This window comes from Phocoena sinus, chromosome 11 (assembly GCF_008692025.1).
Source record: "Phocoena sinus isolate mPhoSin1 chromosome 11, mPhoSin1.pri, whole genome shotgun sequence".
NCBI lineage: Eukaryota > Metazoa > Chordata > Mammalia > Artiodactyla > Phocoenidae > Phocoena > Phocoena sinus.
The window spans coordinates 2,709,546-2,728,357 of record NC_045773.1 but is presented as its reverse complement, the minus strand read 5'-3'; the positions used below and the strand labels follow the sequence as shown (position 1 = coordinate 2,728,357).

Genomic DNA, 18,812 nt, shown 5'->3' with positions numbered 1-18,812 from the left:
TCAACCTGGTCAGCTGAAAATGAGAAGGAGCCCAGCTCCCAGCTTGTGGGCGGATCGCGTCACACACGGGGCTGGGCACCCACTAGGTGCTCAGCAAGGGCGAGTTCTGTGCCCGTCCACCGAGAGCAGGATGGAAGGAGCCGCCAGGGCGGGGGCCTGGGGGATGGGGGAGCCTGCAGTCTCGGCCTCAGCACACAGCGGACGCCCAGCAAGGGCCATAGCTCTGGACACACGGGCCCCTCCCCCAGGAAACCATCCCAGATGCCACCCGGGCAGCCCCCACTCACAGCCTGTGGACCACACTGGCCAGTTCCTGCCTCCCAGCGGCCCATCAGGGACTGTCCACAGTTGGTACCTAATAAGGGTCTACAGAGTGAATGACACAGGACTGAACAAGACATGGACTCGCAGCTGTGGAGAGAGATATCTAGACACCCAGACAACTCCTAGGGCTCCCTCAGAGGTGGGGGCAGGGAGCTGCAGAGTGGGGATGGAGGAAGGGTCATACAAGACACAAAGACCCAGTGAAGGATTCCTGGAAGCGGTGCTACCTGAGCTCACTGGGAAGAGTGGGAGCAAAGGGGTGGGACACAGGGGGATGACAGTGTAGGGTGCTCATGGGGTGGCAGGGAACTAGCACGAGGGGTGATGACTGGCAAAGGGGTGGCCAGAGAGCCCCCCCATTCCCTCATTAATTCACCCGATGTTTACAGAGCACCAACTGTGTGCACAGCAGAGAAGATGGCAGATGGGGTCCCTCCACTCATGGCTCTCACATCCCACCGGGGGAGACAAAATTAAACAAGTAACGACGTGCTGCCATGCCAGGTATTACTGGGAGGAATTACAGCAGTGTAAGAGGAAGGTGGGGTGCTCTTTGACTGGAGTGGTCAGGGCAGACCTCTCTAGGCGGGTAACCTTGAACAGAGAGCAAATGGAGGGAAGAAGCAAACTTCATGGACACCTGGAAGAGCACTTCAGGAAGAGGCAGTGGCAAGTGCAAAGGCCCTGGGGCTGGAAAGTACTGGAAGGGGCCAGGAGGCCCGTGCAGCTAAGCACAGTGCGGAGGGAGAGGGTTGCTAGGCACTGAGTGTTTATGCTCCCACCTCCAAACTCATGCGTTAAAACCCTAATCCTCGGTGGGATGGTATCTGGAGACGGAGCTTTGGGGAGAAAACTAGGTCTTGAGGGTGGAAGCCTCATGATGGGATTAGTGCCCTTCTACGAAGAGATGCTGGAGAGCTTGCTCCCCCTCTGATGTAACCCAGATGAGATGTGGCCTCATCTGCTCTACCAGGAAGCAGGCTCTCATCACACAACCGATCTTAGACTTCCCGACTCCAGGGCCATGGGAAATAAACGTCTGCTGTTCAGCCACCCAGTCTACGTATTTTTGTTACAACAGCCAAAAGGGACAAGAAAAGGGTGAAGAGAAGGCCCGGGAGGCCCCAGGGTCAGGCTGTGCAGGGCCTGAGGCCCCTGAGAGGACTTCAGTATCTACTCTGAGTAGGTGGGAGCCACAGCAGGTACTGAGCAGAGGAGGGACAGAAACCACTTGTATGTTAGCAGGACCCCTGGCAGGAAGGGGTGACAGACCCACAAGAGCCTGCATCCATTCTGCTGCCACCGCAGAGGCCGAGAGCCCAGCATCCATGCCCAGAGGCTACTGTCAGGGAGGTGTGAGCAGGCAGCTGTATCAGGGTTGTGAGCTCCCACTTCCTGCCAGGGCACCTGTGGACCCCTCTGCAGGGGCCCCCCAGCCCTGATAAGGTACACGTAAGAGGCCTTCGGCCACGGCCCTATCAGGTAGCCCAGCACCTACCGTGACAGGGACCCCACCCATCCACCCACCATGCTACCCCCAGAAGCTGAGCCAGGAGGAAGCTCCATCTCAGAGCCTCCAGCCTGGAGCTCTGGGGATGGCGCTGGCTGTCCCTGGCCTGTCCCCGCAGACCCAGCTTCCCCTGCTCCAGGCAGCTGTGCACAGACCTGGGCCAGGCTACAGAGCCCCGAGGCTGCCCTTCCCTGGTATGAGTGTCCCTGGAGAAACCAGGAAACAGGCTTACCTTCAGGGTCACCTCTGGGGACAGAATGGACAGAGTTGGGGTCTGTGTCTTCCTCTGGCCGAGAACGGGGCAGAACCGGTGGCTGCTTGGGCACTTCCTGGGTGGGTGGGACGCGGGCCGCCTCCTGGTGAGGTGTGGTCAGGATGGCGTGGGTGCTGGGCTCTGCCTGGCCCTCGGGAGCGCTCTGCGTGGCCTGTGATGCGAGGACACTGGCCGTGCTTGACGCTGGAATGGGCCCAGCTCCCTCCTGCCCGGCGCTGCGGGGGGTGGCCTGGGCGTCCGGGATGAGGTTCTCTTCGGGCCGTGCCCTGGCCTCTGCCGCCTCTTCTTGGACAGGGAGGCCAGGGGCTGGACCTGCTGTGGGCTGTCCATCCAGGCCCCTGGGGCCACCTGCTGCCGGCAGCTCCCTGACTGTCAATTCCTCTCTGTCCTCCTGTCTGTCCTCCGTCACTCTCCTGGCCTTGGCCTGCACTGGGGCTGGGGGACCCAGGGCGGCAGCTGCCGTGGGCCTGGGGAGGGCAGCCGGCCAGCGGGTGGCCTGGATGGCTGAAGGTGGCTGACCCCCAGCTCCCAGAGCAGCCGGGCCCCCGGCGCCCGCCTGGAGCTCGCCTTCCAGGGCCGCCGCGGCCTCCGCCTCGGCCACCTCCTGGTCGTAGCTGTAGGGGTCTTCATAGTGTCGCTCAGGGTCACCCTCCTCGGCGTCAGAGAAGTTTCCAGGGGCGGCGTCTCCGTGGCAATCGGGGAGCCGGTAGCAGATGAGCTCGCCGCCGGCGTCGGGACAGTGGCAGGCCCGGCAGGGCGACAGGTGGACTGTGTGGCCAGCGGCGTACTTGCGGCCAGAGTGGACGCAGCCCACCTGGCCGCACTGCGGGCAGCTGTCGGCCGCCACCACGGCCTCGATGCAGTTGGGCGGCAGCTCCGGGCAGGGCATGAACTGGCAGCTGATCTTGCCACCGCCCGGCGGGCAGGAGCACTCGGTGCTGCCGAAGTCCACGAAGTAGGACTGGCCGGCGGGCACGCGGCCGCGCACGAAGCCGCCCTGCAGGCAGTCATAGTACTGGTAGCCCTCGCAGGCGCAGCCCTGCTGCACGCACGTGGCGCAGCAGGCACCCGGCTCCAGCGCCTCCTCGATGCAGTTCTCCAGCGGGGGGCACTCGACGCCCGTGCAGTCCTGCCCCGGGACTGCCGTGCTGGGGCTTGGGCCCAGGGCCAGGGCCACGGCCACGGCCAGCCAGGCTCCCACGGGCTCCGCGAGTGGTGCCATGCCCCGCAGCCAGCCACGCGTCGCCTCCAGATCAACCGTTCTCTCTCACGAGGCCCTGGGGGAATCGGAAAGGACACGGATCAGCACCACGTGGCGGCCACAGGGGGACACGTGTGCACACCTGGCACACACACCGGCACGTGCGCACGGCTGGGCAGCCTCCCCACCTTCACTCACACGCGTGCACTCGTCCTCACATCCCTACGCACACGCTCCCACTCGCACCTGCTCAGATGCACAGACAGGCACTGCCGTCGCTCAGGTGTTGACAGAGTCGCCAGCGTGGCCCTGCCCAGGGCCACTGACCCCCACTCTCACCTGCCACCTGACACGTGTCCCCGGGTGGGACCCTCGGCCGACGGTCCCGCACACACGCACACTGTCACATGCATTCTCCAGGCACATGGCTGGCACGCCTGGGGCATCGGGGTCTCACGCCCTCTGCGGCAGGCACGCAGAGGCCGGGTTACAGCCCTCCGGGCACAGTTACATGCGCTGTCTCACCCACAGCCTCACCTATGTGCCGGGACACCACAGGTGGTCTCACACACACAGTCACCAGCACCCAAACAGTTTATCTCCCCCCGAAACCCAGCTTGATCCCCAGCCATGCACCCAGAGTCCCGTGGCTGCCAGCCGGAGGGCACAGCCAAGTGGACACTGGAACCAGGCCCTCCCAGGCCTCGGCACACAGCCAAGCCCCCTGCCATGGCCCTCGGACCCCAGGGCCCAGGAACACCCCCTAACAGATCCCCTTGCACCGCAAGTTACGCTGCAGGGGAGCCTCCTGCCAACCTCCTCAGATGCCTCAGCAAACAATACCACCGTTCCCAGAATTATCCTGGACACCCGCTGTCCCCCGCACGTGCGCCCGCGCGCGCGCACACACACACACACACACACCAAGTCCCGCCCACCCAATGAGCTGCGTGAACAGCTCTCCGCCCTCTGCCCACTTCCCTCCACCACCGCAGCCTCGCCCTGGCTCGAGCTGTACCCCCACCTGCCCTGGAACACGCCTGCCACCTCCCTCCCCGCCATCCGCTCCTGCCCTTTCTCTGCAAAGCCGCTGTGATCTGAAAGCAGCTGACCCCAATGTGCACGGCCTCCTGGCTTCCCAACCACGAAGCAACAGTCTGGGTTCCCTGTGCGAGCCACCCTAACCCTCCCCTCCAGGGGCCCTGGCATGACCCTCCCGCAGCCCCTCCTTGTTACCCTCGACAAGCCACTCAAATGTCACCTTCTCACTGTCCTCGCTCCTCCCCCCACCTCCATCCTCGCAAAAGTCGCCGGTCCCACAGCCCTGGGACCCGCGTGACTCGGGGTCAGGCCTGCACCCCTGGGCTGCACGCTCCTCAGTCACAGACAAGGGCTCCCTCTCCACCCACTCCCGGCCCCGAAGCTGCGCCATCATTCGCAGTCACTGCAACGATTGTCTGATTTAGAAAAAAAGACAATAAAGTGAGATCTCTACTATTTTAAGTTTGTAAATTTCAAACCTAAAAAACAGAATAACAGGAACTTCTTAAAAGTCTTTAACAGAGAGGAGAAAGAAGCAGCCATCGTGCTGCCCGCCTCCTGGCTGAGCTGGGCAGAGTGTGACGGCAGCGCGAGGACCCCTGTCGGGCAGGGCAGTGACGGAGCAACTCAGCGGTCACGCAGCAGGAGAGGAGGTCTGCCTCCGAGGCCAGTCAGCCAGGATTGAGGGCACAGGCCCTCCACGCCGGCACCCTCCAGAACTGGGGCTTACCAGCAAGTGAGGCAGGCCCCACGGACATTCTGCCAGCACTGGCACTCTGGTGCGCGGAGCAATTCCAGAGGCTACTGAACGCCAGGCAGTCATGAGGACAATGAAGACATAAATGAATGAAAGCCAGGAAACGGGACAGGAAGAGGCCGGGGTGTGGGAGAGCCTATTTTGGCCAGGGCGGTCAAGCCAGGCTTCTCCAAGGAAGTGGCATTTGAGCTGAGGCCTGAGCAAATCGGTGAACACAGCCCCATGAATGTCTGGAGGCAAAGCATGTCAGGTGGCAGGAACAGCAAGTGCAAAGGGCCTGAGGCAGGACTGCACAAGGGGGGTGGGGAGCAGCAGGGGCCACTACAGCGGAACCAGTGGGCAAGGGCCAGGGTGGTAATGCCCAGATAAGCCCTGGAGCCTGGAATGACCTGCTGGGACGCTCTACTTAAAGGGTTCGTCTGCTGCCGCGCTGAGAATGGGAAGGTGGGCGAGAGATGGGCAGCGGGAGAGGACGTGGCGGGATGTGCTGACGGCCTGGGTGGGGGTGAGGAGGGGGGCCGGGATGAGCAGAAGTTTGGGCCTGAACACCTGGAAGGACAAAGCTGGGGCTTCTTGAGGCAGGGAAAGCCGTGGAGGAGGGCCACAGGCCTGCATGGGAGATGGGCAGCCTGGTTTGGGCCTTGTCGAGTTTGAGAAGCCCAGAGATGGTCCGGGTGAGGATGGTAAGGGCGCCTCCAGGGACAAGAGCCTGTGCTGGGCGCGGAAAGAGGTGAGAGGGGGGGGGGTCTCTGGACAGGAGCTGACACGCACGTCCCCCCAAGCTGAACGGCCGCCTCAGGAGGGTGGAGGGCCCCGTAGGACAGAGGCCCAAGATCCCCATGACAAACCACGGAAATGGGAGGGACGAAGGCCCTCCCTCCAGTCTGCCCTCAACAGTGTCATTTAAGAAAGAAACTTCCTCCCCCCGTGCCCCCCACTCCTCCTCATCACACACTCACAGGAACCCTGCATCCAGGAGGCAGTATTCCCGCCACAGCCCACACACGGCTCCCAGCGGGGCCTGGCCCTTGGACCCCCTACCGTCACAAACGGCCCACAACCATGTGAATCCAGGCCCGGAGGAAAGACAAAGAACATCAGCCCCCCGCTTGGTGTTTTCATTTGCTGTGCAACCCTGAGCAAGGCCCTTGCCCCCTCTAAGCCTCTCAGCTCTGCATCTGTACACAGCGGAGAGGCTCTACCACACCTTAGGTCACAGTTGGGGCCCATGGGCACTACCTAGTCCACGAATGCATTGTGCGTCCCACGCAGTGAGCTTTTTTAAAATTTTTTATTTATTTTAATTTATTTATTTTTGGCTGCGCTGGGTCTCTGTTGCTGTGAGCGGGCTTTCTCTAGTTGCGGTGAGCGGGGGCTACTATTCGTTGCGGTACGCGGGCTTCTCATTGCCGTGGCTTCTCTTGTTGCGGAGCACGGGCTCTAGCCGCGCAGGCTTCAGTAGTTGTGGCGCACGGGCTCAGTAGTCGTGGCACACGGGCTTAGTTGCTCCGCGACGTGTGGGATCTTCCCAGACCAGGGCTCGAACCCGTGTCCCCTGCGTTGGCAGGCGGATTCTCAACCACTGCGCCACCAGGGAAGTCCCCCACGCAGTGAGCTTTTACTTTTCAATTAGTAACCAGCACTTACAGATTGGAAATGCTCACGTGAAAATTCCAGCTTCTTACTTCTCTGGAAAATTCCTGAGCCCCAGCCACCCTGAGGTGTCATACAGCGTGTGGCCTCCCGGTTCCCCACGAAGCCTACGCCATGGACTCTCCTCTCATTCACACGTGGCTGGACGTGCTTGAGCTCTGGGTCCCCCCAGGCTCACCTCTGAACTGGGAGCCCCATGGTCATTCCCACTGTGGTCTCCAGCTGGGAAAATGGAAGTCCGGGTCCCTGCATGCTGCTCAGAATCCCCGTCAGTCTGCAGGGGCAGCACCCACCTTCGAGAGGGATGGGGCCGGCTGGGATGTGTGTGCAGGAGGTGGCCCAGTGGCGAGGGGCTGGGTCCCTTGGGGTGGCTACCCTGGGGAAGAGCAGCCTCAGGGGCGCCTGGCACATCTCCCCAGTTGCTCAGGACGGGTTGTGGCCCCTCAGGTGTGTACGGAGGATAGAGGGCAAGAGACCTCAGCTCCGCGTGGGGAAAGCTTTCTCCAGGTCAGAGTCAGACCAGGCTGCAGGTGCGGAGGGAGCTCCCCGTCCCTGGAGATAAGCTAGCGGGGCTGGGAACACGCATACGAGTGAGAAGTAGGAGGGCACAATCTCTACATCGCTGGTTCTCAGATTCAAACATGCCCCTCCCGGGGGGCTCCAGCTGCCGTTTCCCACGGCCCCTGCAGGAAGTGGCCCCCTGAACGTGTGGCTTCTGCAAATCGGCCCCCCTCCAATATGAAAAGAGGAATCATGACGGGAGGGGCTGAAAAAGGGGACCTGACCTCCCTGAAGTGGGGAGCCCCGGCAGGCAGACTGTGGTGACAAAGACCCCTGAGGCTGGGCCTGAGGCTGGGTCACGGGGCGCACACTCCGAGGTAGGGGCTCATCGGGGACCCGGCAGACGCAGAGGAAGACCCCCAGGATCTCCTGACACCCACGGATGAACGAAGCTGGGTCATGCACGCACGTTAACACGTACGACTGTAACGACTGCTACAGTGCCAGCTGGCCTCCGGGAGCCCTGGAGCGGACACCAGGAGAGGGGCACGTACACAAGCAGGCCACACGTGCGTGCAGGGTGAGTGCCGAGCTCTCCTGCCCCGTGCATTTCCCTGAGAACTCTGCACCATGTGGCCACTGGGTATTTGTCCAGTGGTGGAGGGGACACAGGACACGGGTACAGGCCACTAGGCCGGTGACCGGCCCCCAGACCCACTCCCTGCCCTGCCCTTCTCCACCTGGCTCTGCACCGGCAGGGACAGGGGCGCTGCCCTCCTCAGACTGCGTCCCCGGGCTCCCGCAGTGCCCAGGGGCCACCACTGACAGGGGATCAGAGGGCAGGAGAGGGGTTGGGGTATTGGTTCCCCACCTCCCTTGCTCCTTCCCTCCAGAGCAGGGGTTTGGTGATGGCTCCTCCCCCTCCCCCATGGCCACAGCTCCCGCTGGAGCCCCACTAGCCTGCAGGAGGGCTCAGGTGAGGGCACGAACACATCCAGCCAACCCATAAGCCCATCCCCGCTTTGCTGCGACTGGTGGCAGGGGGCTGTAACCATGAACCAGTGAGACTCAGAATGGTGACCACTCCCACAGGGGACGCAGAGGGACGCCGACACCCCCCCACCCCCACCCCGCAGGAGCTGGCAAGCTTCCACCTTGGTCTCTGGAGTCCTGAGCCACCAGGAAAACCGGTGAGGACCCTGCCCAGGAGACCCTGCAAGCCCAGTGTGCACTCCCGCTGGTCACACGCTGGCATGTGAATGAGGCCATTTCAGACACCCCCATCAGACCGGAGACTAGCAGAAATACCACCAGGGTCCCCAACGACACACCTGCCTAAACCCCTGAGCAAATACACCGCTACCACCAGGTGTCGGGCCGCTGGTCACACGGCAGCTGGACCCGCAAGCACTGGGACCCAAGTAAGCAGCCCCAGCAGAGAGTCCAGGGGGGACCTTCTAAAGGACAAAGGCCCCGAGTCCTCGGCACACAGCAAACATGGGCAGAGGAGATGCTGTGCTGGGTTCGCACTGGCCTGAGACGTGACAGCCACCGCGTGCGGGATTCCCGCTCGGGCCTGGAGCGAACAGACGGCTGAGAGACACCGGGTTCCCCGGGTCCGAGATGGGCCACGGGCCAGGGGACGTGAAGGAATAGCATCATTCCGTGAGCTCCGACGGCTGCAGACGGGGGTGTTTCTGAAAGACTGACACTCCGAGTACCACCCAGCCTGCGATGTGCCCTCACACACTCGGCACGAAACAAAGGCCACGCAGCCAACTGTGCCCAGCAGTGAAAGCCGGCGATGGGCGTCTGGGCATCCTCTCCGGGCTTCACGGTCCATAACCAAGAGACGGAGACAGCAAGCCTTAGACGGGAAGGAAGATGGGAGCCCCCAACACGATACCGAGGTGCATCCAGCTGTGCGGAGCTGAAGCAAGCTTAAGACAGGAGCGGGCAGGTGGCGGAGGCCCTGGCTGGCCAGACCCCTGCTAGGGCGGGGGCAGCGGGCTTCTCACGTAGGCCGGGGGCAGCGTCTCACAACCAGGATGTGGGGGGATGGGGTAGGGGCACACTCAGCAAGGGTCTCTTCCCGGGAGTGTCCAGGGAGACAGGAGGCTGAGGGCTCTGTGCAAGACACGCCCACCGTCCCGTATCCTCCCTCCCTCCCCCACCCCAGGGCGCCCGGGCAAGGGGGGGCTGGCGATCAGAGCTGACCGCACCTCTGCCGCCCTCACTGCTCCCGCCCGCAAACACAGATACACGTCCCTACAGTAAGTGACCCCATCCTGATAATGAACCTCAGTGGCCACCCAGAGAAGGCCCCAGAAGCAAACTCTCCGAGTGGACAAGGCCACCCTGGTGCCCCCCTCATGGCCCTGGGGCACTGACTGATCACCAGTGCCACCACTACCGAAAGTGGGGTCTGGCCTCATGTGACACCAAATCACAAGGTTAAGAAGTTCTTCCTTTCTCTGGCTCTCTGAGCCTTCTGATTCTGACAAGAACAGGCTTGCCAGAGCTAGCAAATAGAAATACAAGACGTGCAGTTACAGAGGAATTTCAGATAAACAGTGCACCATGATTTAGCATTAAGTATGTCCTGTGCAATATGTGGGAGATACTTACTCACCACTTCTCTGAAGTTCCAATTTAACTGGGCATCCTACATCTTTACCGGGCAGCCCCAGACAAGAACAAAGTCTCAGGTTGGTGTTGGTGTGGTTAAAAATGTTTGCAGGGGATCTATATCTTTTAAACAAGAGGCAGCTACAGCCAAACACAGATTCTCAAGCAGCTGGGGATGACAGAAGGGACATAGACACTCAGGACCCTGTAGACACTCGTTACAAGCACGCGAGTCATCAAGGCCACCTGGCCCGCCGGCCACCACCTCTGAGGGCAGTGCCGCTCCCAGCTTCTCCCAGAAGCCTGCCCAGATGGCTGCCCGCTGCCCCCAAGCCCAGCAGAGGGCGGTCACCAACCAGCCGCCTGGCCGTCTGTCTATGGAGTGTGTTTGGGGGCCCACACGGCACTTCTGAAATTAGTTGCTGTCATTAAAACGTTGCGATGCTATTCATTTATACTTGATTTAATGTCATAACACTTAAAATCAGAACATTTTACACCTAAGTTGGATTCCCAACTTCTCTAGGAAAATCAGAAGCTGGGCCTGATGGCGGGGTATCACTGGTCCACGGCAGCTGGTCCACGCTCACTCTCCATCGGCATCACTGGGCTCCCCCATTCCCCTCTATCCTCTGGAACCCTCCTGGGCCTCTCCTGTCTACACACAAAGGAGGGAGGCCCAGGGAAGGTAGGAGTTCCTGCTCCCCCTGGCCCAAAGCCACTGCCTGAACGGCCTGGTTTCCCGGGTTAGGACCTGTCTCTCCTGTAAGTGGCAGACACTGGGAAATTGTGCCCCCTCCAAGGAGCCCGCTCCTACCCAGGTAGGCTCAAAGGTCAATCGTATCAGAATCCAGCGGCATCCCCACAGCCGCACAACCACGGGAGGGGACGCTCGAGTTAATTACACACTGTCTGAAGCCGGGACCTCCCAGAAGCAGAGCCTGAGATGGGGTTCTGAGCATGTGTTTTATTGGGAGAACCCCTGGGAGAAGGGAATGGGAAACAGGGTGGCAAAGATGTGGTCTCAGCTGAAGTCCGACGCCAGCCTGCAACGTGGGGGTGGGGGGGGGGGCTCTGCAATGTGACTGGCACCCCAGGGCTCATCCCACTCAGGGACATCAGTGGGTCATTGGCCAAGGCTGGCAGTGGGACGAAGTGGGGGGATCACCTCCTGGGCCCATGCGGGGAACCAACACCTGTTGGCCAAGGGCGTCTGAAGAAGCGCGCAGGTGTGAGCCACTAGCAGCAGCTGGGTGACGAGTGCATCAGGAGGAGGAACCAGCCCAGGCACCAGCGGGGGCACAGGCTCTGCCACACACACATACACACACCCCTGCAACAGCAGGTCAGAGAGTCTGCTCCAAGAAATGATCCCCAAACCTAGCTTTAATTTCTAATCTGGGCTGAGATCACCCCAGGCTCAGAAAGGTAAGAAAGTAATGTACTAAAAATATTATCTGCACACCGATGTTCATAGCAGCATTATTCACAGTGGCCCAAAGGCAGAGGTAACCCACGTGTCCATCAACAGATGAGTGGATAAACAAAATGTGGTCTCTCTACACAATGGAATATTACTCAGCCTTAAAAAGGACGTTCTGGGACTTCCCTGGTGGTGCAGTGGTTAAGAATCCGCCTGCCAATGCAGGGGACACGGATTCGAGCCCTGGTCCGGGAAGATTCCACATGCCGTAGAGCAACAAAGCCCGTGCGCCACAACTACTGAGCCTGTGCTCCAGAGCCCGCGAGCCACAACTGCTGAGGCCGTATGCCACAACGACTGAAGCGCACACGCCTAGAGCCCGTGCTCCTCAACAAGAGAAGCCACTGCAATGAGAAGGCTGCGCACCGCAACAAAGAGTAGCCCCCGCTCGCCGCAACTAGAGAAAGCCTGTGTGCAGCAACAAAGACCCAACGCAGTCAAAAATAAATTAAAATTTCTAAAACACGGCTAAGAGGGTCAGTTTTATATGTATTTTACTACAGTAAAAAGTAATAAAACGTGCACTGTGGAGCCAAGAGTGAGTAATCAAAGAGCAGAGAGCGGAAAGGAAAAACAGTGCTGCACTGAAGACCCAACAGGAAACAAGAGCTGCCCCTGAGACCTCCCCATCATGGTCAGCTTCCTGGCACCCAAGGCCAAAAGGGAAATTAGAGGATGACCTGGTGCTCCTTGTATGATAAGAGGAAGTCATCTAATTCACTGGGGAAAATAATAAACGTGTTCTTGGCACAGAAACTTAGGAGGGATTTTAGCTGTTGATCAGGTTCATATTAACTATCACTTCCTCGGCACCGACATGATGCCAAGCACTGGCCTGAGAGCTTCTAGGGTTGTTGATTTCGTTTAACCATGCTCTGCAGATAAGGAAACTCAGGCCCAGACAGGATACATGACCTGCCCCCGGTCACACCACCAGTAAAAGGTGGTGCGCAGACATGAAGCCAGGTCTGCCTGGCCAGGGGAGCACAGCCAGAGTCCTTCAGTTTGTCGATATTCATTACACACCTGCTACCTGCCAGTCCCCACGGCAGGTACTGCGATGTGGCGGTGAACAAGACCCATAGAGGCCCTCCCCCCGTGTGGCCAACATCCCGGTGAAGAGAAGAGACAAAGAACAAGTAAGTAAGAAGACAGTAAGGAGGTTGTGAGGGACAGGGCCTGGGGCCCGCCCCTGGCAAGAGCGGGCAGAGAAGCCCTCACCGAGGAGGTGACGCTTCGGCTGAGACTTGCCTGGCGCAGATGCGGCGGCCGTGCAAGGAACTGGGAAAGGCATCCCAGGCAGAGGTAATAGCATGGGCAAAGGCCCTGAGGCAGGAACCAGCTGGACCCACTGCGGCTGGCATTGCAAGGAACAAAGAAGGGAGTGGGAGGAGGTGAGGTGGGCAGCAAGAGGGAAAGGGGCGCGGGGCATGAAAATTAAGAAAGGAGACAAGGTCAGAAGAGGACACCGGTCAGTCAGTCACCCACGCCCAGGGCCCCAGAGAATGTAGCAAAGTGTCTTGACGGGGTGGACACTGTTCCAACGGGGCGGGGGCAGTGCACCAATGAGCCACAGCACGCTGGGAAGTCCTCAGGAAGGCGGAGGAAGATTCCAGCCCCAGGAAGTGCAGAGCTGGGTAACAGCTTAACATCACGGAGGGAGTACGGCACCTGCGGTGGCGGGGGGGGGGGGGGGGGGGGATGGGGAAAAGACCGCGGAGGGGGTAGGGTGCTGGGGTTAGGGCGATGGGGGGCGGGTGTACGCTGACTTCCATGTACTTTTTGTATGTTTTTATATGTATTTTTTCACAAGAGCAGAGACTTTTAAAAGAAAAGAGCCTATTATAATAGTCCAGAAAAAGGAAACAGAGCAGAGGCCAGAGACTTCTTGGCAAAAGAAATGGATAGGAGGGGAGGGATATGAAAAACAATCACAAATCACCACAAGAAAAATGATCAAGCCTGGTTTCCACCGTTAAATACTGATTTTCCTTCATTTCCTCATGGGCAAAAATCTCAGTAATTGATGCGATCGTTTGCAAAACGACAAGTCTGGCCTGGGGAGAGCGGGCAGGGCTGAGGGCACAGGGGGCTGGCCTGAGACCCCCGAGGGGGCGCTGGGGGGCTGGGTCCAGAGCACAGGGACACCGGGTCTCAGGCCAACCCCGGGTGCAAAGCGCTGACAGCAGTCAGGCCCAGGTGGAATGCACAGAGGGTGCTGGCGGCCCGTGTCCTCACGCTCATGGGCCCCTGGGGACCCTCCCTGGGTGAGCTCATGAAAACACTGGGAAAATTGTCCTTCCAGTTCAACAGCCAGGTTTTGTTCCCTTCCCTTCCCTCTCTTAGCTAATAAAGAAAAAATAAGTAAAATGAATAAAAAGCTCCTTAAACCCTGGGTGAGAAGTGACCCTGCATATGTAATCACTAATCTCATTATCAACATAAACAGGCGAAAAATTACACAGATGAATGTCCGTGACTTATAATCAACCTTTGAGAAAAGAAAATGTTGCTTTTGGCACAGGAGGGAGCGATATTTTCCTTCCCCACAAGTCATGACTCTGGAGAGAAGAAACACTCTTTGGGCAGGGTGATGAGAAACCGTCCTGCCCGTGGCCAAGGCTGAGCTCACTGCTCTCCCCACCTGCGTCCCCAATACCCTCCACCCGGCCCCAGACGGGCATCCAGCTTGCCTGTGGTCCTGCCTGCCGACGACTTCTCGTCTGATGTCCTCCCACCCTGCTCAAAATCCTGATGGTTCCCTACCACCTCTGGCCCTTGGGTAATCCACCCACGTCCACCAAAAAAGGAAAGCGTGAACAAAGCTTAGTAGTGGACATGGGGTGGTTTCTCATCACCCATCGTACATTCACCCTCCTTCCAACAAGGGCCCCTGGATTTCATTCTGGGGTCCACACCACTCAACTGTCAGGCCAATCAGTGTTTCTCATTCCTCTCGCAACAATGCCTAACTCAGGGATGGACACGAGGCCACCCTGAGCCTGTGAGACCCAATTCAAGTGAGACATCAGGCAAATGGCCTCTTGTTCCCACTGTATCAGACAAAAGATGATTTAACCTTGAGGGTCCCTGAAGCCATCCTGTTGTCAGCCGGAGACTGTCTGAGGCTGGAGTCAACTCAAAAAATAAAAAGGGAAAATGAAAAGCCAAGATAACAGAGTCACAGTGACAGCTGCTGAGTACCTAGATCCAGCCACACCTGAAGCTCACTGAAAAGCTGAACTTTGCAATGAATAAGTTGCTCAAGTAACTTTCTGCTCAAGCAACCATTTTGCTCAAGCTAACTTGGATCAGGTTTTCTGTCACTTGCAACCAAGAGTCTTAACAGATATATGGGCTTATATATAAAAAAAAATTGTTGCCTATCATTTTAGGGGTCTTACAGACTCCCTGGAACTCACTCATGGACCCTGGGTTGAATACCCTTGGACCAAGGATAAAGTGAAAACTCCTAAGGGTGGCATTCTAAGTCCTTCACCATCTAGCTCCCACCTATCTTTCCCTCCCACCTTTTCTTTCCATTTCCCGGTCGCCCTCCATACACCCAATTCCCGCTAACCTCGAAGACTCTGGTTCCCAACTCCTGATCTTGGTTTGTATCATTATCCCAAACCAGGGTGCCCTCGCTCCTGAATCTCTGCACACCCAAACCCTACCCCCTACCTTAAGGCCAAGCCCCAAGGGCAGGTAGATGGATGGATGGATGGATGGATGGATGGATGGATGCATAGATGGATGCATGGATGAGTGGACAGATGAGTGGGTGGGTATCACGTGGAAGACACATGGAGGAGAAAGTGGCTAGCGGATGGTTAAGTGAACTGGTATGTGGATGGATCGTTGATGAAGAGATGGCTGGGTGTCAGATGGATGGTGGTCCCATCATGGATAAATGGTGAGTGAATGGATGGCAGATGGAGGACAGATGGATGGGAAGGTGGAAAAGTGGCTGGATGAGTAACCAGCCTGTGGATAAATGTCTAATAGATGGGCAGGTGGGTGGGTGGAAAGATGAGTGACGAGATGGAGGAGGCGTGGATGGAAAGGTGGGTTAATGGTGGGTACATCAGCACAGGGACAAAGGGCTGAAGGACGGCTGGCCGACTGGGCGGGTAATGGACAAGCGGATGCACGGATGGTGGGTGGGCCAGCGGATGGTGAGCGGAGCGAGGCCAGCTCTCCTGATGCGCCATCAGTGCTCTTCCCAGCCTCCCCGGAAAACCCAGAGCAAGGGCAACGGCTCTCCTGCAGGCCAGCATCTCAGACGATCCTTGCGCCGTGGTGAGCAGCGGGAAAAGCACAGGCCCAGGGAGAGTCAGACTGGCCTGCGCTCACAGCCCAGCAGAGCCGCCACCTGCCGTCTGACCACGGAGCAGAGGCTCCGGCTCTCTGAGCCTCACCTTGCCCGTCTGTTCAACGAGAAGCATCTCGTTCCCCTCACAGGGTGCTGTGGGATGAAATTTAAAAGTATCTACAGAGGCCAACCCAAGACAGGGTACAGTCAGAGCCGACAAAAATTCCCACCCTATTAAAAACTTGTTCCAACACCTAGAAAAAGGAAGGTGGCTCCTCCCGCCATTTTATGCGACTAGGAAAGTCCTGATACCAAAAGCAGACGTGGTACTCCAAGAGGAAGGTGGAGGCCAGTCTCACTTATGAATCTAGCTGCCAAGCCCTGAGTCACATAGCAGAAAATTGACCCCAGCAGCGTATTACAGGGATAATAATACATTGAGTCCAAACAGCGTTTACCTCAGGAATGCAAACGTAGTGCAATACCAGCAAGTCAATGCCATTCACTAGAAGACAAATCTACGTGGTCAGTTCAGTAGATGCCGGTCAACAAACGTCAACGTTCTGTGACTAAAAGCTCGGAGAAAAGCAAGCTTCTCCCGGTAAAGGGGATCGTCTACTAGGTCCCTACGGGAGGGGCCCCTCCTCCGTACCAGGCACCGAGAATGGGTTTACCCATCACCCCTCTCACAGAATAAACTGGTCTTTGGGGGATTTAATTCTTCCCCTGAAAGGAAGACAAAGGTGGGAGATAAACTTTGGGGTCCAACCCTCCTCCAGAGCCTCCCAAACCCTGGCACGGCCCCTTCTCACTCCTTCTCCAGATCCTGGATTTGAGTCCAGGGCTCCATCTACACTAAGAAACCACTCCAGGAGGTGAGGGAGTCCCCAGAGCGGGGCCCGGACCCCGTCCTCACCCTACCTCTGAGCTCACGCAGACCGTCTCCTGCGTTCTCTTTTCCTCCTCCTTTGGATACAAGATGTGTTTTCAAGGGAAGCTGAAAGACCAAGGGTCCCTGCATGAGAGGTGCGTGTACATGCGGGTCCGTGTGAGCGCCGGGGGACCGGGGGTCGGGAGGGGGGGGGAGTTTGGGTGTGTAAGTGCATCTGTGTGTATGTGAAATCTAGGTCTGTGTGAGCGTGGGCAGGTGTGTGCACGTGAGGCGTGTTTAGGCATGTGAGTGTGTGTGAGTGTGAGCGAGCCTGCGTGTGCATGCACGTGCATGCTGGGCCGCCCTTACCTGGTGGGTCCCGTCCCTTCTCCAGCCGCAGCAGGGGCAGGGGGTCCCTAGTCCCCGAAGCCCCTGACCTTGACCTTCTGCCCAGATCACGCTGCTTCCTAGAACCCAGAACTTGCTTCCTGCTGCCGCCGGGTTCACAGCTGCACTGGAGCCCGTCAGCGCCTAAGGCATCTCGTGTCCTGTCCGGCCTCAGCGCAGGCAGCCCCGCCAACATCCCCTCAGCGAGGCTCACGCGGCGCCCTGCGAGGCGCACTCTGCTACCACCTCCTCTCTAACCAGACGGATGCTCACTGGGGCTGAGGCTGGCAGGTTCCCTCCCCACGCTAGGAGCTGACATCTCACACGGTTGAGACTGAGGCAGGGACCCTGCTCTCCTGCTCAGCCCTGACCCGGGGTCTGGCCCACATGGGCACTCAGATGCTTTTGGTGGGTGGCAGGGTGGGGTTGGGTGGATTGATTAACTTGTACGGCCCCAGCACAGGGCTGACACAGGACATGAGATGAGTTATAAATGTGAGTGTCAGCAACACTCATCCCCGCAGGGCCTTCAAAGGCCCCCTGGCAAGTCAGGGGCTGAGCTGGGAGCCTCACAGCGTAACCACCACTGCCCACCCTTCAGACAGAAGCCCCGTCTCACGTGTCCTCTGAGCCCCACAGAGTGCCCAGCCAGGGAAGCTCTGCAACTCTCTTGCGCCTTTGCCAGGCCAGCGCCCCTATTCACTCGCATGGCCCTGAAATTTAGGAATCTCTCAAGGCTGCCAGCAGGGCAGCTGGTGTGCAGCCAACCGCGGGGTCTAGCCCAGGCTGTGGCATGACCGTAGGGCCCCCGCCGCCATCAGCCGCCCCAGCCGGAGCAGAGATGGGCAGCAAGTGGGATCAAGCCCTGGGCCCCAGAGGTCAGGGTTCGAATGTGAACCCAGCTCCCCCCAGACTGCCGGGCGGCTCAGAGCACATGACCCCGGAACAGACACACTCCCATCTGCTCATGCGCCCAATCACAATGGCCTCCCAGCAACACGGGGAGGACTCAAGGAGGGCACGTAAAGACGCCAGCAGCTCACCGGGCAAACAACAGGCATTCAATACACAGTCAATATAAAAAGTAAATGACCTGCCCTAGGCCCTCTAAATCTTTCACAGCTCCTCAAGTCTGCCCATTCCTTTGTTCCCTCTGCCAGGCACACCCTTCTGCCCCTGAGCAAACTCCTGTTCATCCCTAAAAACCCAGCTCAATATTCCCTCTTCAGGGAAACCTTTCCTCAGAGTTCATGGCTGCCTTTTTTGACCTCCCTGCATTCTGTACATGGAGTTCCCGACCACTTGGACTTAAGTATGGCTGGGCTGGAGACCAGGACCCCGCAGTGCCAACCCCAACCTCCAACTCCCCATTCTAACAGGAACTACCCCAGGTGGTGAAGAGCTGCCTCTACTCACACTGGGACATCCTCACATTCCCTCGGGATGGGTCCACCGCGCGAAATGGGGATGGGGAAGGAAATGTGGGGGCCGTTTATGGAGAGCAGGCTGGCGATGCTGTGCGGCTCTCTGCCCCCTCCTCCCGGTAAGAGAACCCCAACTTTCCCACTCTTCAGGCTACGTGGCCCACACAATGGCCAATCAGAGGCTCCTTCCTCCTTCACAATGACTGGTGAGGGATGGTCCTGTAACCCAGTTGCGCGGGCCCACGGTGAAGCCCCTGGGCCGAAGGGAGGGAGCCTGGAGCTGCTGGGCCACCCGACTGCCACGTGGCAGAGCCCGCCTGAGGATAACCAACATGGAGGATGGAGACAGAGCCCTCACAGCATCTCTAGAGCCCACAGATACAGCCAAGCCTGAGCCAGCCATTGTACATTTTAGTCCCATGACATTTTTGCTGAAGTCGTAC

The 18,812-nt window shown here is 58.8% G+C and overlaps 1 protein-coding gene across 6 annotated transcripts in view; it reads right to left on the bottom strand.

Annotated features, from left to right (window-relative positions):
- The window catches only part of FBLN2 (fibulin 2), a 75,152-nt gene that overhangs the window by 46,918 nt on the left and 9,422 nt on the right, over positions 1–18,812 (bottom strand). For all 6 annotated transcript variants that reach the window (XM_032648308.1, XM_032648305.1, XM_032648304.1 and 3 more), the window contains exon 2: positions 2,067–3,385. In XM_032648308.1, the coding sequence (XP_032504199.1) occupies positions 2,067–3,330 (1,264 nt within the window). In that variant the 5' untranslated portion in view covers positions 3,331–3,385. The remainder of the gene's footprint in view (positions 1–2,066; positions 3,386–18,812) is intronic.